The sequence below is a fragment of the Sminthopsis crassicaudata genome, chromosome 4 (genome assembly GCF_048593235.1).
Source record: "Sminthopsis crassicaudata isolate SCR6 chromosome 4, ASM4859323v1, whole genome shotgun sequence".
NCBI lineage: Eukaryota > Metazoa > Chordata > Mammalia > Dasyuromorphia > Dasyuridae > Sminthopsis > Sminthopsis crassicaudata.
In genome coordinates, this window is record NC_133620.1 from 394,644,893 (window position 1) to 394,672,512 (window position 27,620).

Below are 27,620 nucleotides of genomic sequence, written 5' to 3' on the forward strand. Positions count from 1 at the left end.
CATTCATTTGAATTATAAAAGGAATAATCATTTCCCACACATCAGCTGTGCAGTCAAGTAAGCATATTTCAGACTTCCCCTCTTGTAGTTTATAAAGTAATAGGGTTCATTTTTCTCCTAAATGTTATATAATCCCTTCACCAATGTCCTGCATTCCTTCATTAGTTTAAGTATCCTATGAATTAAAAGTTTTAGTATCATTTTTATTTCCCTCTTTACAACACAGGTGGCTTATCAAGGGAAAAGAGCAGGATAAAGGAGAGTGAAAACAACACAGCTAACTGTGGCTAAATGTATTTTTGTTTTCCAAGTCAAAATCATTAGCACCCTCAAAGATCAAGTTCACAGAAAATTTATTCTTATACCTCAACTTCCTCCGACAAATCTTTGATTTTTACAGCTGTGAATTAAACTTTCATTTAAAAAAAAAAAAAGTACAGACAACACTCTTTTAAACAGTAAATTTCTATTGTCACATGAAATCATTAAAAAACAGTAATTGGTTATTCAAAAGTTTACTTGAGAAATGTTTCTAATTTAAATGCTATAGATGACAATAAAAATCTTAAAATAAAACATTCAAAAATCTAAAGAGAAAGAAAATACTTAATGGATGAGTAACCCCACTTGAAAATAATGAGAATCAGGGTAATTACTGTTTTCTAACTACCACCAAAAAAAAAAAAAAAAAAAAAAAAAGCTTCATAGAACACACATACATTCAGACAAAAGTGAGATTGCATTAGTCAAATCTTCTCATACAAAGGTCAAGGTGTAAGTGTCCTTCTGTATCAAAAGCCCCAAAAACAGACAGCCCTTGTCAGTTTTCAGTCAGCATTACTCCCTCATTAAAAAAAAAAAAAATACACTGCACTGGTGCCAAAGGTATCTGGTCTCTTCCTGTGAGAAACAGCTAACGCCAGCAGAGTCTAATGAGTTAGTGTTCCGCTTAAATGCTGCAAACTGCTGTTTTCGCTACCAGCTCCCAAATTGTCGTTCTTTCCCTTCTAACAGCCCGTCTTTGCTGAAAACTGAAGAGTGACTTACCATTGTGATCAGGGTTTCCTCCCTCTCGAGTTCAGCAGCCCGGAGCTGTTGCGGATGCACTGCTTTCGGAGCCACTCCAGGCTTTGGAGGCAGACAATGTTTTATGTAGTGAAAATGTATCACTACCGATTATATTTCAGTCCTTCAATTGCTAGCCTCGGTGCTTTGGAAACCAGCCAAACCAAGCGATAAGAGAAGGGGTTGCAAGCCAGCAATTTCAGAATTTGCCCCAAAACGTGGGTTTAAAAAATAATATTTATTATGCCTTGTGTTTGACATTTTAGCCAAAACAGAAGGGTTGCTACATTCAATTTTGCCCCCCCCCTTTTCCTTATAAATTTGTAGCTCCTGGCATGAAATCATAGCAGAAAGCTGGACCCAGGGGAGGAAGGCATTGTACCAACTTCCACATCTAGATCTAGCAAAACCCCTCTGTCCTGGTCTTTTGACATTGTTGCTATCCCAGTCAAATACAAGGAGTATTCAGTGCCTGAAGAGGAAAGGAAAAAGAGGGGGCAATAATACCTAACACTCCATGGTTACAATGATTTGATGCTTAGCAGGTGTTGGTAAAATGCTCTGAAAACAAAGTAAGAGCAGCAGGTCTAGACTAAGTAAGTTATTTGTAACATGGCTCTTCAACTACAGTTTAATCTAAACTATCTGGGTAAATAGATGAGAAATTAATTTTTTTCAATCCAGCTGTGAAATTGGGAATTAAAACCTGGTCCTGATGAAGGAAGTGATAAGCTCTTTAAGGGAAAGGACCAGGATGTTCTAGGTTCTATATCTCTGCTTCAGTGTTAATTAATTCTAATGATGCACAATAAATTATAGCATCATAAACAGTCTGGGGCTTGGTGTCTAGAAACTAGTGTTTGTGACACTAATTACCTATGGGCAATGACTGTGGGCAAATTGCTGGGGTTCCATGAACTCAGCTCTAAAATAGGGATAATAATGCCTACTAAACCTATCACAATCAAATGTGAGGATCAAATAGATAATGTATGTGCTAGCATGGCCCTAGTTTCATTTTCACATCCTCCATTCACAATGGCAAGTTGGTTCACCAGAAGTCAGTTGATTACTCCTTCCTACATGATTTTAAGTGTTAAATTTGAAGGGCTGGAGAGAAATCCTAAAGCTGTTTCTCATAATCTCCCAATTAGTTTTCTCTTCCCCCCCCCCCCCCCCCCGCCATGATCAAATAGCAACTCAGACTTAATTGGCTTTTAGAAAGATTTATTTACTAATATGGTCGAATTTTGCTGGCCTTTTCCTTTTTGGCTCACTTTCCCTTCTGCTCTACCTACTGACTGCTTTCTTTTTCCCCACCCTGGTGCTGTCTGCCTCTGTTCTTCCTTCATTAAATTGTAAGCCTCTTGAGAGTAAGGACTGTCTTATTTTTTTAATCTTATATCTCCAGATTAGCATAGTACCTAGCACATAATTAAGTGCTTAATAAATGCTTTATCTAATAAGAACCACTCATGCAAAACATTTTTCCTCTTAAGCATGATATTCTCCCACAAATACATACAGAATCTAGTGGAAAGTAGGTTCCCTCACAGACATGAAACTGCATTTTTTCTGCCTTGAAAAAAGATATATTCCCTGAAAGCTGCCATTCTTCAGTTTGTCTTATTTGGCTTTTTCTCAATTCAATGATGAATATATTTTTTGATGCTGATGCAATTTCTGATGACATAGATAATGGAGGAAGGGAAAAGAATTATGGTGTTATGTCTAGAATCATCTTTATGATACTCTCTAGTTAGAAGTACAAAAGAGTTGGTTCCTCAAAGTTCTCACAAAGCTTAACTTTCAAAGAAATTTTTGAAATGCAGATGCTGGAACATCCTTTTTATTTTTTTCTCAGTAGTATTTTATTTTTCAAATACATATAAAGATAATTTTCAACATTCATTTTTATAAGACTTTGTCTTCCAAATTTTTCTCCTTCCTTTACCTCTCCCTTCTCCAAGACAGTAAGCAATTTAATATAGGTTAAAAAATGTGAGATCCTTTTAAATATATTTCCACATTTGTTATATTTTGCAAGAAAAATCATGTGGACGTTGTGGGAAATGTACAAAAAAATCCACAAGAAAGAAAACAACAAACAAAAAAAGATGAAAATAGTATGCTTCAATCCACATTGATTCTCCATAGTTCTCTCTCTGCATGTGATTGACATTTTCCATTCCAAGTCTATTGGAATTATCTTGGAACAGGGCATTGTTAAAAAGAGCTAAGTCTATCATAGTTGATCATCATATAATCTTGCTGTTACTGTGTACAATGTTCTCCTGGTTCTGCTCACTTCACTCAGCATCAGTTCATGTAAGTCTTTCTAGGTTTTCTGAAATCTGCCTGCTCATCATTCTTATAGAACAATAGCATTTCATAACATTCATATATCATAACTTATTCAGCCCTTCCCTAACTGATGGGCATCCACTTAATTTCCAATACCTTGCCACTACAAAAAGGACTGCTACAAATATTTTTTGCATTGTGATGCACAATGCAATATGAGTCTTTTCCCCTCTTTTGTGATCTTTTTTATGATAGTGACACTGAGAGATAGTAGTGGCACTGCTAGTCAAAAGTTATGCACAGTTTTATGCCTTTGGCCTTTAATGCCTTATGCCTTTAATATATCTTTGGGTATATTAAGCCTTCTTTTTAAAATATATATATGGATGCATATCTAATTTTTTCAACTAATGGATAAATTTATTTTATGAATAATCATACAATGTTTCAAAGTACTTTACTTCTTTCCAGATTGATCACGTTGTTCTTACTGACTTTAACTGAAAGACTGTTTCTCTAACTCAAAAAAGCATTTTCACTTTATAAAGATATCAAACATAAATTATTAATGTCCTTAATTATGGTTTGTTGTTTAGGTTTTTTTTCCAGTTATGTTTGATGCATTGTGACCTTTTTGGTGCATTCTTGGCACAGATATTGAAGTGGTTTGCCATTTCCTTTTCTAACTTGTTATAGATGAAGAAACTGAGGCAAACAGGATTAAGTGACATGCTCAGGGTCACAGACCTCGTAAGAGTCCTGAGGCCAGATTTGAACTCAGGTTTTCCTGATTCCAAGCCTGGCATATTATCCACTGCACCACCTAGCTTCCCTAATTGGGATTAGAGTGTGGAACATTCCTCTTTACCTATGTACAATATATCTTAAAAATTTATATAAATGTCACCTATTATTAGAAACTTGAATGTAATGACAGCAGTCATAAAACACTTCTGTCCCTTTCTCATTGCACTTCATGTTTTACTTAATGTAATGGAGAATTTCTCTATTGTGTCTCAATCAGTGATACATCCTATCTAATTCTGAGCAGAGTGTTTTTCACATAGTAGTTATTCAAAGTTATCCAAACTTTCCTGAAAAAAAAAAAAAAACCAAATAAGTAATATATCTCTAGAAACAGGATTATGCATAGTTAAATTTTAAAGTTAATAAGTTGATAAGCTTCCAATAAGTTTGGCAGCCTTTTCTCCACTCTATCAAATTAACCTCTAGTTTTTATTATTTAAATAACCTTTGGCTAGTCATTTAAACTTCCTGAGTATCAATTTACTCTTATACCAAAAAAAAAAAAAAAAAAAAAAATTACACTAGATGGTTTCTGACATCCTTGAGCCTCTTTGAGACTTGAGATCAACAATCCAATAATCCCATGACCACTGTGCTAGAATTCACTGCCAATAAGATTTGGTGGTGTAAAGATATATAGCAGCAGTGCTGTAGGTTATATTTTCAATTCTTGTTAAAAGAATTTCCTGCCTATAACCTGATTTTCTTTCTAAGGTTTACACAGAGCTAACTTTATGAGTGGATTTCTCTTTTCCCAGAAAAGTAAGACTTGCTGTACTAAAAATCCATGTCCTATCCTGAGAGATTCATGAATAAGTTCTAGACAAATTCAGTACTATTTCTGAAGTAAAATTCAGTCCATACAGTAAATCTAAGCTAGAAATGAGAATGTGCCAAATGAATAAAGGCAGTATGGCATAGTATGCACAATTCTAGTATGCACCTCCACAATCTGAAAAATTTTGGGCCTCCCTCTTTGTGCCAGAAAAGAAATTTGACTTTTTCATTTATGGGGTGCTTGCAGTACCTTATTGTAAAATTTGGGTTAAATGTTTGGTCATGGGCTTTATGTAATTTGTTGGCCTTTGTTGACTTCCACAAAATTCCCCCCAAATTCTTATTTAATTTCTTTTTTACAACTGAAATATGGATTTTTATTTGAATTTAATAAAAAAGAGAATAAACTTTTGCTACATCACATTGTGGTTAATTGTTTTAAATTATGAATCAATATATACATATTTATGATCATACACATATAAGATATACACATATATATGAGTTTCATACCTATCTTATTTTCAAAGTATTATATATATTAGAATGATTATGACACTACTCTTTTTTCTAAATAGAATGATTAAACACAGGAAAGATAAATAATGTAGTTATAATCACTGTTAAAGGACAATTATAAAGTTCATAGTATTTGGTGTTTTATTTTTTTAATATAAGCCTTCCAATATGCTGAGTAATTAAAACAAATGGATAGATAATTGTTCTGAATATTTTTAGTATAATACTTTTGACAAGAAAATCTTGAAAGAGATCTCACTTAATTTCTTATACAACCTGAAATCCACTGAAACTACAATGGCGAAAGTCACAATTTGGAAGGGATAACTGTATCTAGACTTAGAAGAGATGAGATTGAATCTTAACTCTGCCACTTACTATCTGTGTGACTTTGTGTAAGTCTTCTTATCATTCTGAGAACCTCAGATTCTGCATCTATGAAAAGGAGGAAGTTAGGTTACATGATCTCTAAGGTATCTTCTAACTTGTGCTCTTTTGATCATATTTCCTTTCTATAGTTATTCTTAGTAGAGTTTCAAAACATCTGTAATTGCAAAGAATAAGGCAAATAAAGCCAGGCAGGCTCAATAATGTAAAGAGTTGAACAGATTATTTCTTCAATGTGAAAAATCATTCCATCAAAGCAAATCACAACATATTACAATGCTCCCTGCAAATAGAAGACATTCAAATTATTAATTACATGATTGCATGAGATAAACACATTTGATTTGTCTGTTTAAGTAATGTAATAAACATTCCTTTTATATCTTTATTAAACATTTTAGACTATAAATTTCTAGAAGGCAGGGGCAACTTTTGTTTAATACAATTAGATTGGTACTTTTTACCCAAGAAAATATTTTAAAATTATCTAGTGTCCAATCTGGTTGAAATTCATAGTTTCAAGTCTTATATATCAAATTTTAGTAGATAAATAAGGTGCATGGTTTATTTGATCTTTTGGTTTGGTTGGATTTATTCTATGAGTATTGTAAACTGGATTTGACATTACATAAACTACCAGTGTAGCTTCAACTACATAAGTCATTTTTGGTGGACAAATAAGTCATTTTTGGGGGCTTAAGGTGTGGATGGATTTACTCTGTAATATCCTAAACTAGATTTGAAGTAAAATAATCTACTAATATCCCAAGCAGTTCTGTAGAAGGCTAGACAAATAAAAGTATTATCTTTAAGTATGCATGATTTCTTTGGTGTGGCATCTTCCTACACCAGGGAAGATAAAAAGCTAATTTAACAAACTATTATCTTAGAAAGTTAAAGGTATTAAATAAAATGGACCCACAGCTGACAAATGCAAAGATCAGAACTCAAAGCCAGAACTTTACAGATTCAAAAATTCAATATTCATTCATTCTTTCTATTATATCTTATTGTCTTTAGTTTACCTTCACGTAATTTTTCAGGGTGCTATGAGGTTTTACTTCAATGATACTATCTGGCATTTGAATTAAAATTGTGTAAGAAATGCTTAAGTATACCTATTTTCCCCAAGGATTAGCTAGCACACAAAAAGTAGTATATTCCTGAAATGGATGATAATTGGAATAGGTCTAGTGATTAATTTTTAAATATTGTTTTTAAGTATTACTTCCACTATACTGAACTCTTAGGGAGTGTTTCTTAGTTTCTTCATTGCTGGAGAACCCAGATAGTTTCTGTTTCCTTCCTCCTTATTTAATCCTTTTCCATCCTTCAAGACTGAACTCAAATCCAACTTCCTTCACCAAATTTTCTCTGGTCGTGCCACCTGTGTCATCTAGAAAATCATAGCACTTAGCTTACTATTCATTTGCCAATTACATAGTATCTCAGACCATCTTGTAATTAATTGTATTATATTGTAATTGAACTTCTGCATAGCTATTTAATTTTGTGCTATAAATGTCTTCTAATAAGATTTTAAACTTCTTGCTGTCAAAAATCAAGGTTATTTTTTCTTCTGTGTCCTCCAGAATGCCTATTTAAGTACCCCCAAATATAGGTGGTAGGTAGTAGATAGCACTGTGGATAGAAAACATGGAATTAAGAAGCCTCAGACACAATTATGTGACTCTGGGAAAGTCATATAACCTTGTTTGAATCAATTCCTCATCTGAAAATGGACCAGAGAAGGAAATGAAATGGCAAACCACTCTAGTTCCTTTGCCAAGAACACCCAAAATGAGATTGTGAAGGAACAGACAAATGACTCAACAAGTGTAGGTGACAAATAAATACTAAACTAATGTATGATAGAATCAATGTCAACATATATTTGTGACATACATTGTATGCTGAGGTTTGACTAGTTATTAAAATAGTAAAACATGTTCACTACTTTCAGGAATCATACCATTTGGTAGAAAGATATATAACATATACAAATCACTTCTTCAATATTTGAGCAATTTCACATTTCATCAGCATAATCCTATTTGAAAACTTTTGACAACTTTTTCTTTGAAGTTATTGTAGAAGTCTGCTTGAAGATGAACCACACTATTTTCACTTTTTTTTCTTTCTCATGGTTTTTCTTTTTTGTTTTGATCTTTTTTTCACAACATGACTAATGTGGATATATATTTAACATGATTATACATGTATAACCTATGTCAGATTGCTGTCTTGTGAAAGAAAGAAAAGGAAGAGAGGGAAGAAAATTTTGGAACTCAAATTTTACAGAGATGAATGTTGAAAACTATCTTTCCATGTAACTGAAAAAAATAACAGTATTAAATGAAGTTATTCCAGAGAACTAATTAGAAAGGATTGGGGGATTTAGGCTACAGAAAAAGACATATATACTTTTCTATAAAGCCATTAAGGAAAATTGTTTTGCTTTACTGTGAATATATGTTATATTTATCCAAACAATTTATTTCTTTTTTCAGTAGGATAGAGAGAAAATAGATTTCTCTTAATTTTTATATCGAGTTGAAAGAAGTGCTACAAATTTGAAATTCTTCCTTGAGATATTTTACTTAATACTTATACTTTGTTAGAAGAGACCTCTCCCAAAGAAATAATAATCTGTAAGTGCAAAAATATCTAAATATGATGTAAAAACAAAAATATATAAAAATAAAAATATAGGAAAGTTACTATGATTGAAAAATTAATCAGCCTATGGTCTACCTGATAATTAACTTCTCTGCTTTTCATGACAGAAAAACCTACTCCACTATCCCTATCACCTCCAGAATCATATACAAAATTATCAGTTTGGCATTCAAAGCCCTTCAGAAGTTTCCTCCTCAACTTCAGTCTTTTTACACCTTATTGTTGTGTCATTTAAGTCGAACAACTTTTCCTGATCTCTTTGGAGTTTTCTTGCCAGAGATACTGAATGATATTTCCTTCTTCAGCTTATTTTACAGCCGAGGAAACTGAGGCAAAAAGGGTTAAGTTACTTGCTTGGAGTCACACACCTAAATTAGGATATAAGAGCAGATTTGAACTCAAAGATGAGTCTTTCTGATTCCAAGACCAATACTCAACTATGCCATCTAGCTGCCCTTTCTTGCACATTACACTTTTCCAAATACTCTGTGATCTAGTAACTCTGACTTCCTTGCTCTTTCCTGAACAATAGAACATCATCTGATTCAAAGCATTTACACAGATTGTTCCCCATGTCTGGAGCATGCTATGTATTCATTTCTTTCTCCTTGATCCCCTTGCTTCCTTCAAATTCTATATAAAATTCTGCCTTCCAATTGGAAGTGTTTATAGATTCCTCTTAATTCCAGATTTCACTGCCTTTCTTCTTTTAAATCCAATTTATCTTATATAAGATAAATTCCCTGTTCACATATTGTCTCTCCCATTAGACTGTTAGCTCCCTCATAGCTGAGACTTTTACTTTCTTTGTATCTCCAGTACTTAAGACAATGCCTGGAACATAGGAGCCACTTAATAAATGTTTACTGACTGAACAGATTCATGCTCAAATCCTTTCCAGAATGGAAGAATTATATAATGTTTCAGGAAGAGGGTTTGAATAAAGGATTTCTAACTTTCCTTCTAACATTGAGTCTATGATTTTGTGATCAGCATGAAGTTCAAGTGGCAAATGTGGATATAGAAATTGAAGTTCAGCAAGAGAAAGGGAAAGCTGAAGCAAGTTCTGGAGAATTCTCTTCTGACTTAATTAATGGGTTAGTTCAATATTGGAAATTACCCAAATGAATAAAACAGAATTTAGTTTGAGTGCAGGTCATCTCAATTTCCTAAGCCAAGCTTTCAACCATTTAATTCAATTTCACAAGCATTTATTGAGCATTTGCTCTGTACTCAACATTTCAATGCACTCTGGCAATAATGATATGCCCCAAGATAGATTGGATTTCAAAATTCTCTTGACATCTACTTTCAGATTTCACCCTCAGATTTAGGGAAAATGGTACCCATATAAAATCAGGGCTTTTTTCCAAGGAGTATTTTTTCATTTTTATTTCCTATTTGCAAAGTTTAGCAAAGTGTCTTGTGTTAGGGTGCTCTCCCTGCTCACCTCCTCCTAGATTTCCTGGCCTCTTGCATGATTCAGCTCAAATACCACCTTTTGCATGAAGTCTTTTCCATTTCCAATCTCCGCAACCCTTTATTTGAGATTATCTTCCATTAACACTGTATTATCTTATACATACTTCCATACTATGACTTTCCCCATCCTACTTTTGATATATCAGGATTTAGCATAAGAAATTAAATGGGAATTTTGGAGAAGTTTTTCAGAAAATATAGATGACATAGGAATAGCAACAGACAATACTAAAAAGAAAAACCTTTAGAAACTCAGAAATGCATAAAATATATTTACAGTATTATATAATAACATATTTTATCTTCTAATACCTTAATAATTCAGAATTTTCTGGTACAAAAAGAGGGCCTAAACATTTTACATGGATTTTTCAGATCACATGGACACTGTGCCCCTAACATTGGAAGGAATGGCTGTACATAGTTATTTGCATGCCATATCTCTCATTTCAACACAAGCCTCTTGAGAGTAGGGACTGTATTTTTGCCTTTTTTATATGTCTTCAAAGTTTAATACAGTGGTTCTCACAGAATTATTTCTTAACAAATACTTGTTGACTAACTGATTTAGATAGAGCTAGAAGGGACCTTCCAGGTCATCTAATATCATCTCCTCATTTTACAAAGGAAAGAAACAAAAATGCAGAAAAGTGAATTGATTTGCATAAATTTATAATAAGGAAGAGAACTGGAATTTGAATTCAGATTCTCTTACTTCAACATTTTATTGTTTTGCTTTTATCAACTTATTACTCATTTATTTAATTTGAATTTAAAGTAATGCCTACCCACTGATATACATAGACACATGAATTCATGGTAATGGGACACTTGATATCAAGATAGAATCTCTTTCTAAGCCTCCACTTTTGTACTTTACAAATACCCTTCATTCTTTTTTAGTCATGTCTAAATCTTTATGTCTCCATTTGATATTTTTGTAGTTGTTTTTATTTGTTTGTTTGTTTTGTTAGATTCTGGAGTAATTTGCCATTTCTTTCTCCAACTCATTTTACAGATGAGAAAACTGAGGTAGAAAGTTTGGATGACTTTCCCAGAGACACATAGCTAGTATCTGAAGCCATATTTAAATTCAGGAAGATTAGCATTCTGATTCCAAACCTGACACTGTCCTTAGCTCTTAGTTTTAACAATTTACAGGTAGGGTGTATAGTAACAGGTAGGATAGCCTTATAGAAACAACAAATCAAGAGACCTTGAGCAACCAATTCTATCATTGTTTTAAACATCAACTACTCCTATGGTCTTAGGCAAATAATATATCAGCAAAATGTCTTAGTTTTCTTATCAAAGGCTTGTAGTAGAAAAGTTTAAAGCTCCATAAAAAATGCAAGGTATCAACTTCCTAAGAAAAAATCCCCAAGGCCAGATGGATTTATATGTTAATTCTACCAAACATTTAAAAAACAATTAACTCCAATACTATATAAACTATTTGAAAAATTAGGGAACAAAGGACTCCTAATAAATTTCTTTTATGACATAAACATAGTACTGATACCTAAACCTAGGATGAAAACAGAGAAAGAAAATTATAGATCAATCTCCCTAATGAATATTGATGCAAAAATCTTAAGTAAAATATTAGCAAAGAGATTAAAGAAATTCATCCCCAGGATAATACACCACAACTAAGTAGGAATGTAGGGCAGGTTCAATATTAGGAAAACCATTAGCATAATTGACTATATCAATAACTAAATTAACAAAAACCATATGATTATCTCAATAGATGCAGAAAAAGCATATTATAGAATCCAACATCCATTCATATTAAAAAAACATTAGAGAGTATAGGAATAAATGAACTTTTCCTTAAAATAGTCAGTAGCATCTTTTTAAAACCATCAGCAAGCATCACATGTAATCGGGATAAACTGGAACCATCCCCAATGAGATCAAGGGTGAAAGAAAGTTGTCCACTATCACCATTACTATTCAATATTATATTAGAAATGCTAGCTTTGGCAATAAGAGAAGAAAAAGAGACTAAGGGAATTAGAGTAAGTCATGAGGAAAACAAATTATCACTCTGATATGATGATGCTACACTGAGAGAACCCTAGAGAATCAGCTAAAAAACTATTAAAAATAATCCAAATCTTTAGCAGAGTTGCAGGATATAAAATAAATCCACATAACTCATTAGCATTTTTTACATCACTAACAAAATCCAACAGCAGAGATACAAAGAAAAATTCCATTTAAAATAACTGCCGACACTGGGAAATGAATGTAAACTGTTATTTCTACCTTCTGAATCCAATTCTTCCTGTGCAACAAAAAAATTCGGTTCTACACACATATATTGTATCTAAATTATACTGTAATATATTTAACATATATAAGACTGCTTGCCATCTGGGGGAGGGGGTTGGGGGAGGAAGGGAAAAAATCTGAATAGAAGTAAGTGCAAGGGATAATGTTGTAAAAAATTACCCATGCATATGTACTGTCAAAAAATGTTATAATTATAAAATAAAATAAAAAATTAAAAAAAAATAACTGCCGATAGCATAAAATATTTGGGAATCTATCTGCCAAGGGAAAGTCAGGAACTATATGAGCAAAACTACAAAACACTTTCCCCACAAATAAAGTCAGATCTAATCAATTGGAAAAATATAAAGCGCTCTTGGATAGGTCGAGCAAATATAATGAAGATGACAATGCTACCTAAACTAACCTATTTATTTAGTGCTATACTAATCAAACTCCCAAAAAACTATTTTAATGAACTAGAAAAAATAACAACAAAGTTTATATGGAAAAACAAAAGGTCAAGAATTTCAAGGAAACTAATGAAAAGAAAAAGGCCAATGAAGGTGGCTTAGCTGTACCAGATCTAAAACTATATTATAAATCAGTGGTCATCAAAACCATTTGGTACTGGCTAAGAAGTAGACTAGTTGATCAGTGGAATAGATTAGTTTCACAGGACAAAATAGTCAATGACTACAATAATGTAGTGTTTGACAAACCCAAAGATCTCAGCTTTTGGGATAAGAATTCATTATTTGACAAAAACTGCTGGGAAAATTGGAAACTAATATGGCAGAAACTGGGCATTGACCCACACCTAACACCATATACCAAGATAAGATCGAAATGGATTCATGATCTAGACCTAAAGAATGATATTATAAACAAATTAGAAGAACATAGAATACTTTACCTCTTAGATCTGTGGAGGAGGAAGAAATTTGTGAGCAAAGAACTAGAAATCGTTACTGATCACACAATAGATAATTTTGATTATATTAAGTTAAAAAGTTTTTGTATAAGCAAAACTAATGCAGCCAAGATTAGAAGGGCAGCAATAAACTGGGAAAATATTTTTACATTCAAAGGTTATGATAAAAGCCTCATTTCTAAAATATATAGAGAATTGACTCAACTTTATAAGAATTTAAGCCATTCTCCAATTGATAAATTGGATAAATTGATAAAAAGTATGAACAATTTTCAAATGAAGAAATTTAAATTGTTTGTAGTCATATGAAAAAGTACTCCAAATCACTGTTGATCAGAGAAATACAAATTAAGACAACTCTGAGATACTACTACACACCTGTCAGATTGGAAAAGATAAGACAGGAAAAGATAATGACAAATGTTGGAAGGGATGTGGAAAAACTGGGATATTGATACATTGTTGATGGAACTGTGATGGGATCCAACCATTCTGGAACTATAGAACTATGCCCAAAAAGTTATTAAACTGTGCATACCCTTTGACCCAGCAGTGTTTCTATTGGACTTATATCCCAAAGAGATTTTAAAGGAGGGAAAGGGACCCACATGTACAAAAATGTTTGTGGCAGGGTTTTTTTTTTTTTTTGTAGTGGCAAGAAACTGGAAACTGAATGGATGCCTATCAATTGGAAAATGGCTGAATAAATTATGGTATATGAATATTATGGAACATTATTGTTTTGTAAGAAATGACCAACAGGATGATTTCAGAAAGGCCTGGAGAGACTTACATGAACTGATGCTAAGTGAAACGAGTAGAACCAGATCATTATACATAGCCAAAACAAGACTATATGATGATCAATTCTGATGGACATGACTCTTCATCAGTGAGATGATTCAAACCAGTTCTAATTGTTCAGTGAAGAGAGCCATCTATACCCAGAGAGAAGACTGTGGGAACTGAGTGTGGCCCACAATATAGCATTTTCACTCTTTCTGTTGATGTTTGCTTGCATTTTGTTTTCTTTCTCAGGTTTCTTTTTTCCTTTTTGATCCGATTTTTCTTGTGCAGCAAGATAACTGTATAAATATGTATATGTATATTGGATTTAACATATATATTTTAACATATTTAACATGTATTGGACTACCTGCCATCTAGGGAAGGGGGTGGGGAGAAGAAGGGGAAAATTTGGAACAGAAAGTTTTGCAATGTTGAAAAATTACCCATGCATAGGTTTTATAAATAAAAAGCTTTAATAAAATAGAATAAAAAAGAAAGAATAAAATAATCAAACATAATATAACATAATGTTAATTTGTAATTTTTAATTAATATGTAGACTACAAAGATCCATTTCTATTTGAATTTAATTGAATTTAATACAACTAATCTATTTCAAATATAGGAAACTAAAACTGAAAGAAATAAAATTGAGTTGCCCAAAGTCATATAGATAATAAAAGGAAGAACTAGAATTCAAAACCCAGTTCAAATTTATTAGAGCTTAAAATTGCACTAAGACTTTTGGGATAACCTGTGGAAATAAAGAGTTATTATTATTGTTAGTTTTATATAAAATGACAACTTTAATTTATTATCACAGGAAGAAAGATGTTATGAGCCAAGATTGATGTCTCTTTTAACCATAACCTCCAGGCTGGGGTGGGAGAAGTTCTTCACACTATTGTGAACTTCAAAGAACAATAGTTAATTGTAATATGTTTTTCTTTCTCTACAATCTAAAGATTGAGTCTCCCAGGCTATAGCCCCTCTCCTTCAGCAACTAATTAGAAATTATCTTAGAAATTACCTACTCTTAAAAATTTTCATTGACTTGACCAAGGCCATAAAGGAATTATTTAGCTGAATAATAATTTGGATCCAGATCCTCTGAATCCAAACTCAATTCTCTTCCCACTATACCCTATGATTAACATTTCCTTTCAGTAAAAGTTTTAAGACTCTATAAGCATAGTCTATGATATCATCCAAATCTCCATTGTATCATCCCAACCTTATGAGATGACTGGCTCCTGCTGCCCATTCCCTGCAGGGGCGGCTCCAGTCTGTCTTGACTCTACTAGTTCTATAGTGATAGTACCATTATCTCCCTGACTTTGTTTCACCTGGTACATAGTAATTGCATCCAAAGCCATCCATGGAAGCATATAATGGTTATATGTTGCCTTTAGCTTACGTTTTATTATATTGTGGCTCTTAAAATTTTAAATTTAAAGATGCTTAACTCTGATCAGTTACATGCTATTATATGATCATCTATTTAGTCATCCCAGTCAGCAGTGCCCTTGTGAGACTATTATGAAATTTTTAACCTTCAGTTTAGTATTGAGAACATATCACTCAATTACAAATATTAGATTAATAATATAGAAACATGGAAACCAGGGATTATATAAGGAAAAATTAAAATTCAAGTACCAAAACCCTTCATCCTTCATATCTTTTTAAAATTTTTTCTATTTGATGAAATTAAAATTCATAAGGAAAAAAAAAACAATAGTTCTTTGCTCTATGAAACCATAATCACATTTATATTGGAAGAACATTTATAATAGACTATACCTTTTACAATATAGAAATAAGTAAATTTCAAATGTATTTCAAAATACTCTGAATAACTTCTATTTATTAAAAACAAAAAGTTATTGAAGAAGCAGCTCAAAATTTAACCTAACAAGATATATTTTGGCATCATAAATGCTGTTGTATTTTATTCTTATTTTATACGGAAATAACTATCAGGACAGATAAGTAATATTTCACTCAAACCACTTCAGAAAGACACATCGTAGCAATTCCCTAGATGAGGAAAATCTAATTCTGATTGGATTTATATATTCCAACAAATAGACAACGATATCTCCTTTTCGCCACAGGAGGGAGCCACAGTACCACGAGGGCAGAGATCACCATCTTTTTGTAAATAGCAACAAAATTACTGTTCTTTTAAGTAAAATAATTTACTCATATATATTTAAATACAGAAGATATAGTAAATGGCTCAAAACAATCTTTGTAAGTCCAATGTTAAAAGTCACAATTTATATGTGTATGTGTTCATAAATAATACATAAATGCATTAATTTCTGGATTTTGAGATTATTTTCTTTTCTAGAATCTAATACCACAAGAAGTGGTACTAGAAGATATATGTAAACTTCTACTTAAATGTATGTAGACTGAATATCATAAATATGGAGAAAGTTATTAGTATGGTTGAACTTTTATTTAATGAGATTAATTATGTGGAACACATTGGATTAATTACAACATGGGGTAAAATGTAAGCCATCTCAGTTCCCCAAGTCATTGGGCACAAATGAATATTCCCCAAGGGAGAAGAGTCTGCTGAGGCATGGACAATCCAGTAATGAGGAATAAGCATTTTAATGACACGAACTCTCCTCATTAACTCTTTGGTCAGATTAATATCTAGATGCATTCCTTTTTTCAGCTCCTCAAAAAACCCTTAAGAAATTGTACCAAATTAGAGTTTCAACCCTCTTCTGAAGATGTTAAGCTTATTTAATGGTGTAATTATCCTATACATTTCTGAAGGAAGGATGAAGTCTTATTCAGATTTCTGAAATATTAATTAAACTTAGAGAACTCACTTTTATAGAGCAATTCCACAAATCTGGTAAACTATCCTAAAATCAAGTTCAACTATTAATAGAGCAAAGAAAATGAAATCCAGATTCCAATCACTTTCTTGGACTTTGAGTTATTTAAAGCTTCTACTAATTGGTATTTTTCTATTGCCTTTGATATCCCTTGATTAAATCCCTAGGACTTCCTCTACTTTTACTCTATTTCCCCTCAATCTCAATCTTATCTTTTGACATTGATGGAACAGAAAAGGCAAAAAAAAAAAAAAAAAAAAGTGGAGGAAAGAACCTCCAGGACCTTATTTAAATATTGTGATTTCTGTTATGACTCATTATCCCAACAACTACTGAGAGCTTCATCATCCCAACAATTATCTACAATTTACCTATCAATATGCCTAAAATTCCCACTGGGGAATATAATTTCTTATCCTTTGTAAGGGGTGTATGATGATAACTTGTTTTATGGTATCTACAATCGAGTTCTTCCTCTCTCCCACTTTCCAATATTACAAATAGTTTAGAATAAATAATTTTATTCCAATGTATCAACCAGGAGAATGATTCTATAGACATGAGGAGTGTGAAAAGGACAAAAGAGCATTTTTTTACATTTGTATTAAATAATTTTATATCACAAGTACAACATGTGCATTAGATAAGTGTGAAAAAATCTGGGAAATAAGCTCAATATAAGTCAATAGGGATATATGAGAGACAAAAAAGCTATGTGATCATAAATTGTTGATTAGAGTCATGATTTCCAGAATGTGGTCAGATTATATTATGTGTGATTTTCAAGTCTGAGCATTAAATTTTAGAAAAATATTTATTGATAAACTGTACACATTAAGAGGAGGACAAACAGGAGGGGAAAGATTTTGAATTCACTAATCAATCATCAATCCACAAGCACTGATTAAGGAACTAGTTAACCACTTATTTTTTGTTAAGCATTAGTGTATCTAAATACTAAATATTATATCTAAATAAGGTAAAAATATAGTAACTACCTGTGAGGATTTTACATTCTAAAGGAGGAGACAACATGCAAATCACCATACTATATATTCAAGAGATTATATATGCAGTATAAATGGAAGGTAATATCAGAGGGAAGCCACTAACAGGTAGAGGGATTGGGGAAGTTTCTCTTCTGAAAGTAGGTTTTGAGATGAGTCTTGAATGAGGCTAGGATAACTAGAAGATAAAGATAAAGAATATATTCCTAGTATAGGAGACATCCACGGGGAAAGCACAGAGAGAAAATATGGATGTTATGTGTGAGAAAGAGGAAATATGTTATTAGAATCAGATGGCAGAATTTGTTGAGGATAATGGGATATATTAAGTATGGAGAAGAAAGAAGGCAGATTATAAAGGCCTTTGGTGTACATGCTTAACTTAGAACTGTATATTTAATTCTGGAAGTAATAGGCAAACTTACTAGAGTATATTAAAAGGGGGTGGGTGTGAAATCATCTGTCCTGCGCTTTAGGAAAGTCACTTTGGTAGTTCAACGGAAGATGTATTGAAGTGCAGAAGGACCAAAAAGAGGCTATTGAAATATTTCAAGTGGGAGTGAAATATTTCAAAGGCCTGAACTTTAGTGGTAACAATGTGAGTACAGAGAAGTGTGTGTGTGTGTGTGTGTGTGTGTGTGTGTGTGTGTAAAATATATTTATATATGTCTATGTGGGTGTATATACACACATAGACATACATTATATAATACACAGAGATAAGGGGGAAGAAGGAAGAGAGGATATTGATAGCTTTCCCCTCTAGATTGAAAGGTTATGGAAGATTACAAATAGTGAAGTGGAAACAACAAAGGTTTAAATCCTATTTGACTCTGTAATACCTGTGTGACTTAAGGAAAATCACTTTACCTCTACAGACTTCAGTTTTAGCATCTGGAAAACCAAGAGGCTGGGCTAGATGAGCTGAAAGTCCCTCCCAACTCCAAATCTATGCTCTTATTAAAAGTCTTCATTTTACAAGTGCATAAATTGATGATCAAAAAATGAATTGATCTGTTCAAGACTAGCATCTAGATCAAATAAAGTGACTTTGAAAATTTTATGACTGCTTTTCAGTCATGTCTGATTCTTCATGACACCATTTGGGGTTTTGGGGCAAGATACTGGAGAGATTTGCCATCTGTGTCTTCAGTTCATTTTACAGAAGAGGAAAGTGAGACAAACAGAGTTAAGTTATTTGACCAGTATCTCACAACTGTTAAGTATCTTGAGGATAGATTTGAACTTAAGTATTCCTGATTCCAAGTCTGGTGTCTATCTATTTGGCTGCCCCATGGAAATGCTAAACAAATAACAAACTCTTCCAACCTCAGTCCTAAAATTATTGTATTTACATGGCTGTATTGATTTCAGTGAGATGTGGTTTACATCATTGTAGAGAAAAATTAAATCATATGGGGATGACTTGATTACTGAGTGATAAAATTCTACAAACCTCTATATAACTTTTTTAAGTGTCCCTCTTTCAAATGAAGCTTTTACTTTTCTGAAGGATGCCAAAAACATATTCTTTAAGGATTCCCATAAGAATCTTCTCTTTAACAATTTGGCAGCTATCCAAACCAATTCATTGCTTTGCCAATAATTCATGAGGAAAATGAGATTTTTTTTCTTATTATCTTGTTCCAGCTGTATGTAAAGATAGGATGAGATCCAAGTTATAAGAGAACAGGAAAAAATCATGTTGCTCATCTCCAGAAATTACCCAGACAATCCACTAGGTGGCAGAAGTATATGTATATGGGTATCAGAGCTACTAAGGATGTGTTCCTTGGCAATCTTTTTAAAAATTAATCCCTCTGTTCAAGAGTCTTTAAAAAAAAAAAAATCCTATCATCATACTTATGCTTTGGGTCATTGTGACATACAATTTCATGGGCAACCCCCAGAGCAAATTACCCTAAAATATCTTCAGATAAAAATATATCTTCAATGTGAAAAATGAAGCCAAAAGTTTTACATTTACATCTATTTTAAATGTTTACAGGAAAACAAAGGCAAGGATACCAGTAAATACAGAAAGTAGGGAGGGACTAAAATTTGTTCTTTTCATAGCAAAAATCTTCAATATATTATGAGTTTTAGAACAGTCCAGGCTTCTATTTTCATTTTACATATTTATTCAGATATATAGCCTATAAATTTCGAAACAAGGTCAATTTAAAAACTATTCCTAGAGCTTTGCTGTAATCTTTCCAATGATTTTCAGTGGTATGATAAGCTATTGAATCATTGTTTACAATATAAGTAGGCAAAGTCCTTTCTATACTAAAGGGTTCATTCTTGTATTACAGGGAGGTCACTGTGTAAAAAGGTAGCTATTTCTGCTTCATTGTTCCACAAGAAGCATATAATGGAAAAAGGAGATGGACAGATCCTGATGGAAGAAAAAGGGCAAAATGTATAATCTCTAATAGTCTCCATGTAATGACAAGAGATAGAAAGGAAGCATCCCAGCACACTGATTGTCTGAATGTCTTGTAAATGATTTATGGGAAGCCACAGCAAAAGAAGCTATGGGATGATTTATACTCTAAATCATTGGTGAGATTATACATTTTCCAAAGTTTTTCAATACATTTCATAAAAGTAAACATACCCAATAACTATTTAGGCAATCAATTTCCATAAATCAGGATTAGAACTCAGAGCTCCATTCAGATGTGGGCAAATATCTGGATGCAGGAACTATATTTCTCAGCACCATATCCAAGTTCAGAAGCATAGTGTACCTCAGTGATATTGGAGTTCATCTATCAGAGCATACAATTTATGAACTCCATCTTGGTATATATTCAGATAAAAATATTATCTCAGCCATACTTCACTACCAATTTATGCTTATTATTTTTTAAGATCGATACTGTATTGAAACAGAGAAAAGAAGATGGAGCAAGTGAGTAGAATAAAGCAAAGCTTAAGGCAAGAGAATATAAAGAATGGCAATGACTTTCCTTTCTTCTAAATCCTTCTAAGATCACTTTTATAGGAAGTAAATATCTTGCTCAGCTTTGGCCACAAGTACTAAGAAAGCATCTCAATAGCTTAGAAAGCAGCTGGAAGTTAAAGTCTATGTGGTTTGCTAAGTGTGCAATGAAAAGTGACTGTAATGTGGATTTTAATTTAGATCCTATTATTTTAGTGCTAGTATTCTTTCCAACATACCAAGCTGCCTCTAAAACAAAAACAGCACCAATCATATTTCACACTACCTTCTAATACTCTTTTGTATGTAATTTATATAGTACCTACTTATCAGGGTTGTTGCAAAGATCAAATGAGATTGTTGTAAAGTGTTTTGTATAGTGGCTAGCACATGGGAAGAGTTGTATGTTAATTATTATTAGTCTTTGGTATTATTATTTAGAATATAAGCATCTTGATGGCAGGGAAAGCTTTATTTTTGTTTTCATATCCCTAGCAAACAAGAATAAGTGCCTATATAATGGAATCATGTTTATTGGCACTGAAACTGAACATTACAGATGTTATAGCTATTCAACATTTGGAGCATCTACTGTGCTCTCTTGTTTTGCAATTAAGAAAAAAAGATTTACTCATGGTCACCTCAGAAATAATGAGTGGCATTTGGGTTTAGAGGACTTAAAACAAGACAGAAATAGAAAATCTTCAGATGAAAGACATAGGAAACTAAAAAAAAAAAAGAAGAGGAATTGTACAAAGTCATCATTAAAGCTGTCATGCTTTTATGAATGTGATCAGTTGAAGATCACTTTCACGGAGACAGAGGTAGTCTTTGTAACTATAACACAAAAAGTTGGACTTAGAATTCTAATCAAAACTCAGGAACATAATAATGATACTTTATCCTAATAACCCTAAATATAAAAATATAAAGCTGCAGGGAAAACTGAGAATTTGCCATTAGACTCGAATGACAAAATCTAAATAATGTAGTTTTCTAACTTCAAAGTTATGTATAAGTTTTAATAATTTTTTATCAACAGTAATTACTTGTGCCTTATGAGTGACAATGCTCAGGCTTGGAGGGATAACATCCTTATTACTAAATTTACAACTACTAGGGACTGATAAAGGAATCTGAAGAAGTTAATAGTTTGAAAATGAGATTGGGACTTCCAAAAGGTTCATAATTCCATTCTAAAATAACTACTACAAAACACTGGGAATTGACATTTTGCTCATCAATTTGGGAATATCAGAATAAGCTCCTGATAAGACTGTAATTGAATATTATTATACAATAAGAATGAAGAATCTGGAATGATTAGCTTTCAGAAAAAACATGGAAAGACTTGTATGAAATAATGCAAAGTGAAGTAAGCAGAACCAAGAAAAACCACTGCATAAAGTATGGCAACATGTGTGTGATGATCAATTATGATTCATTCAGCTTTCTACATAATGATTCAAGACAAGAACAAAGGACTTACAAAGAATAATATTATCTATAACTAGATAAAGAACTAATGGACTCTAAATGCAGATTGAAGCATAATTTTTTCACTTTGTTCATCCTTAAGGGTTTTTTCCTTTAGATTTATTTCTACTTTTATAACTCTAATAAGGAAATATATTTTACATGATAGCACATGCAAAAACTATATCAAACTGCCTACCAACTATGAAAGAGGGGAGGATAGACAAGTAGGAAAGAAAGGAGAAAAAATTGGAACTCAAAATATTGCAAAAAATGAATGCTAAAAATCTTTTTGATATGCAATTAGGAAAAACTAAAATGTTATTTAAAAATTAAAATAAAATCATCACTAATATTTTATATTCTTAAATGAAATACAATTATTCCTTCTAAATCCAGTTTGAAATGCCAACATAGTCTCATGAAATTAAAGAAAACAATATAAAAAAGTGCTTTTTAAAAATTCCCCAAGCATGTGGGTGTGATGCATGTGGGCTGTAACTACTTATGCAATCAAACAATAATTTGGTTTATATTTCTGAAACAACCCAAATAAGTATAGAGGATTATTCTAAAACAGTGTGATATAGAAAGCAAAAGACCAAAATAACATACTAAAATGCCTCTTCATAATAGTAACACAAACTTAAAGACTATATAAATGAAGGACTGCTACTAAAAACAAAGTGGAAAAATTTTCAAAATTAGGATACAAACTGATTGTGATCTGGAAAAGGTAAGGAAATAATAAAAGGCAGAAGATGAATTGTAACACACACCAAAACATTTACATGGCTCAAAGAAACAGTTGTTTGTGACTCCCAAATCACAGAAGAAAAACAACAATAGCAAAAACAATAACAACAAGGAGAGAAAAAGGAAGAAGAGTGAATAATGGAAGAGAAAAAGGAAGGAAGGAGAGAAGGAAGGAAGGAGAGAAGGAAGGAAGGAAGGAAGGAAGGAAGGAAGGAAGGAAGGAAGGAAGGAAGGAAGGAAGGAAGGAAGGAAGGAAGGAAGGAAGGAAGGAAGGAAGGAAGGAAGGAAGGAAGGAAGGAAGGAAGGAAACGGGGGAGGGAAGTAAAAAAGAAAATTGAATTGGGTATCTGTGAAACAACATTGCATGATTGTATGCATTTCTAACTCCTGAAGAATTTAACATCTCACAAAATTGTAATTCCTATGTAATGTAATTGCTTCTCTTTCTTATTTATATTATTTTTTTTCCCCTGAGGCTGGGGTTAAGTGACTTGCCCAGAGTCACACAGCTAGGAAGTGTTAAGTGTCTGAGACCAGATTGAACTCATGTCCTCCTGAATTCAAGGCTGGTGCTCTATCCATTGTGCCACCTAGCTGCCCCAATTGCTTCTCTTTCTACTGTTACTTTCCAACATATGCAACCTTTCCAACTTTGCAAATTTATGTGAGAGTAGCTCTTTTAATTTATATATATATATATATATATGTATATATATATATATATATATATATATATATATATGTATGTATGTATTTGTATCCTGATCTGAGGGAAATAGCAACTTGAATCAGTAAAAGTAGAAAATGGAGAAAATAAACCAAAAAAAAAAAACAAGCCAGAGACCATAAGCAAAGAGAGTCCTAGTTAATGCTCAAGAAAAAGGTTAATCAAAATTTGGATGGTGATGAAACTGAGTCCCAATCTTTGAAATAAAACATTTAACTGGAAAGCAGAGAAAGGACTAGTATTTATTAAATGCTTGCTATATATCTGTTACTGTGCTAAATACTTCACAAATATTTAAAGGAAAAGTAAAGAAAAGATGAAAATGAAGAAAGAAGGAATAAAGAAGAGAGAGAAAGAAAATAAAAAAAGGAATGTTGCTCCCTTAAGGGGCAGGAGAAACAACTCACTCTTAAGGGCATTCCAAGATAAAGATTCCAATGAACATAAATCCTTTTTTAAAAATGGTGACAAATATAACCACCTAAAATATAAGTGTATATATGAAATTGAGAGTAGAAAAACATGCAATGTCTTTTTGTAGAACTTAAAGCAGGGAATACCAAGGAGGGATCCTCTTGTGCTTAAACAAAGAAAGACAAGAAGTGGTCTCAGCCCTGGAGCTGTATGCTGAAGCAGACAAAAAGTTATCAAACTGTGTATACTCTTTGACTCAGCAATGTTTCTATTGGGCTTATATCCCAAAAGATCTTAAAGGAAGGAAAGGGACTCATATATGTGCACAAGTGTTTGTAGCAGCTCTCTTTGTAGTGGCAAGAAATTGGAAACTGAGTGGATGCCCATCAACTGGAGAATGGCTGAATAAGTTATGGTGTATGAATGTTATGGAATATTATTGTTCTGTAAGAAACAACCAGCAACATGATTTCAGAGAGACATGGAGATACTTAAATGAACTGATGCTGAGTGAAATGAGCAGAACCAGGAGATCATTGTACATGGCAACAGCAGTATTATGTGATGATCAATTCTGATGGACGTAACTCTTTTCAACAATAGATGATTGAGGCCAGTTCCAATGATCTTGTGATGAAGACAGCAATCTGCACCCAGAGAGAGGACTGTAGGAACTGAGTGTGGATCACAATGTGGCATTCTCACTCTTTTTGTTGTTGTTCATTTGCAATTTGTTTTCTTACTCATTTAGTTTCTTTTTTTAATCTGATTTTTCTTGTACAGCAAGAGAACTACATAAATATGCATGTACATATTGTATTAAACATATATTTTAACATGTTTAACATATATTGGATTGCTTGCTATCTAGGGGAGGGGATGGTGGGAAGGAGAAGAAAATCTGAAACGCAAGACTATTCAAGGGTCGATGTTGTCAAATTATCTGTGCATATGATTTGAAAATAAAAAGCTTATTAAAAATAAAAATATAAAAAGAGATTAAAAGAACACTAGCAGAAATTCTAACTATGTGACTGAGTGTAGGGTGAAGTCTTGGAAAAAGAACTCAACATGCTTTCACAAACATATATATTAAAATCTTTTTACTAGAATCTCTTTCTATCTACTCTTTAATCCCTCAGCAGTACAGCATTAAATATCATTTATTATAAAGTTTTGGAGGGAAAAAAGAAAAAGAGAGATAATAACATTCTAAACCCATAATTAAATGATATCCCTTGGGGAATGCCAAAATGTCTAGGCACACTGCCAGTGAACTTGTGCCAGGAAAGAAATGGTTATAGGGATGTCCAAGGACAAGACAGACACTAAATCAAAATTGCCAAATGTATGTTCTTATATAACAAGAGCCCAGGATTTCTTTAGGGTATGAATTTTGGCCAAGGTTGGCTCCTGAAAAGCTCCTCTAGTGTGGTAATATTTGAAGAGCATTATTTTATTATTTTTTTTAAAAAGGCTTTAGTCTATCTCTTATTAATATATATATATATGTGTGTGTGTGTGTGTGTGTACGCATGCATGTATATATATATATATATATATATATATATATATACATATATATATATATATATATATATATACAGCATTTCTTTCAGTATTCTTCCCTCCCAGAGAGCTATGCAAGAACTAAGCTGAGGTATAGACATCCAGATTTCTAAAGGGATAATTACATTTTAAAATGACATCATGGTCCAAAAGAAAGAACAGAGGGCTAAAAGACCTAGATTCTAGTCACAATTTTTTTCACTAATAAACAAACTTGTGAGTTAGGTAGGTGACAGTTTTTTTGTGCTTCATTCAGTTTTCTCCTCTGTCAAACAATGTTAATATGTGTTTTAAATATCTTTCAGAGATAGGGTCATGAATTCCAGGTATCCAAAGGATTTTTAATTTTTTCTCCTCAATATGTTTTCCAGGTTACTTGCTTTTGCTGAAATACCTTACATTTCCTTTTATTTTTAGGCTACTTTGTTATGATATTTCTTGTTTCAAGGAGTCCCTGGTTTCTATTTGATTATTCTAATTATCAGAAAGTTTATTGCTTGGGAAAGATTCTGTATCTCTATTGTGCCAAGATATAATTTTTTCTTCTAAAACTCTGATTTCTTTTCTTTTTATTTCTTTTTAATTTAATTATTTTTTTAAAATATAAAGTCTTTCAATTGAAGCTTATAACTTAGAGGTTACACTTTTTTGGAATTCCCTTCTATGGTTTTATTCATCCTATTTTCCATCTTGCTTTTCTTTTTCTTCTTATAACATAGAACAATGAGACGATCCCTGTTTCTGCAGGCATAGAGTGTGAGTTCAAATTCAGCCTCTTGTGTTTATTACCTCTCTGACCCTCAGGAGAATCACATTACCTATTTAGGTCTCAATTTTCTTATTTATAAGAATCAGGAGAGCTTACTAGAAGGTTTCTGAAGTTTCAGTAATCAGCCTATGATTCTGTGATCTTGTCCCCTCTCTTCTGCGTGATGCATCATCTCTATTTTATTTTGTTCAATTAACCAATAAATATTTATTAAGCAAAAAAGTTATATATATATATATATATATATATATATATATATATATGTAAAAGTTTTTTTGTTGTTTTCACAACACATGCATAGATATTTTTCAACATTCACTTTTTTTTCTTTTGCTGAGGAAATTAGAGTTAAGTGACTTGCCCAGTGTCACACAGCTAGGAAGTAGTAAGTGTCTAAGGCTGCATTTGAACTCAAGTCCTCCTGATTTCAGGGCTGGTGCTGTATCCACTGTGCCACCTAGATGCCCCTAACATTCACCTTTGTAAAATCTTGTGTTTCGAATTTTTTATCACTCCATCTCCCTCCACTTCCTCCCCTTCCCCTAGATGGCAAGTAATCCAATATATATTAAATATGTACAATTCTATATATACTTCCACAATTATCATGCTGTACAAGAAAAAAACAGATCAAAAAGAAAAAAAAAGGAGAAAGAAAACAAAATGCAAGCAAACAATAACAAAAAAAGTGAAAATACTATGTTGTGATGCACACTCAATTTCCACAGTCCTTTCACAGTGGCTCTCTCCATCACAAGATCATTATTAGAATAGGTCTGAATCAGCTCACTTTTGAAAAAAGTCATGTCCATCAGAATTGATCATGGTATAATCTTGTTGATGCTGTGTATAATGTCCTCTTGTTCTACTCATTTTACTTAGCATCAGTTCATGCAAATCTCTCCAGACCTCTCTGAAATCATCCTGCTGGTCATTTCTTACAGAAAAATAATATTCTATAACATTCATCTACCATAACTTATTGAGCCATTCTCCAACTGATGTGGATCCATTCAGTTTCCAGTTCCTTGGTACTACAAAAAGGACTGCTATTTGTGCACATGTGAT

General features: G+C 32.5%; 1 protein-coding gene across 3 annotated transcripts in view; it reads right to left on the reverse strand.

The window, feature by feature from the left end:
* The window catches only part of PLD5 (phospholipase D family member 5), a 427,293-nt gene that overhangs the window by 343,566 nt on the left and 56,107 nt on the right, over positions 1–27,620 (reverse strand). Inside the window, exon 1 of one of the 3 annotated variants that reach the window (XM_074262517.1) lies at positions 1,048–1,435. The exons of the other annotated variants lie outside the window; for them this stretch is intronic. Within the exon in view, the coding sequence (XP_074118618.1) occupies positions 1,048–1,050 (3 nt within the window). The 5' untranslated portion in view covers positions 1,051–1,435. Of the gene's footprint in view, positions 1–1,047; positions 1,436–27,620 lie in introns of those variants that run through there. 3 annotated transcript variants of the gene reach the window in all.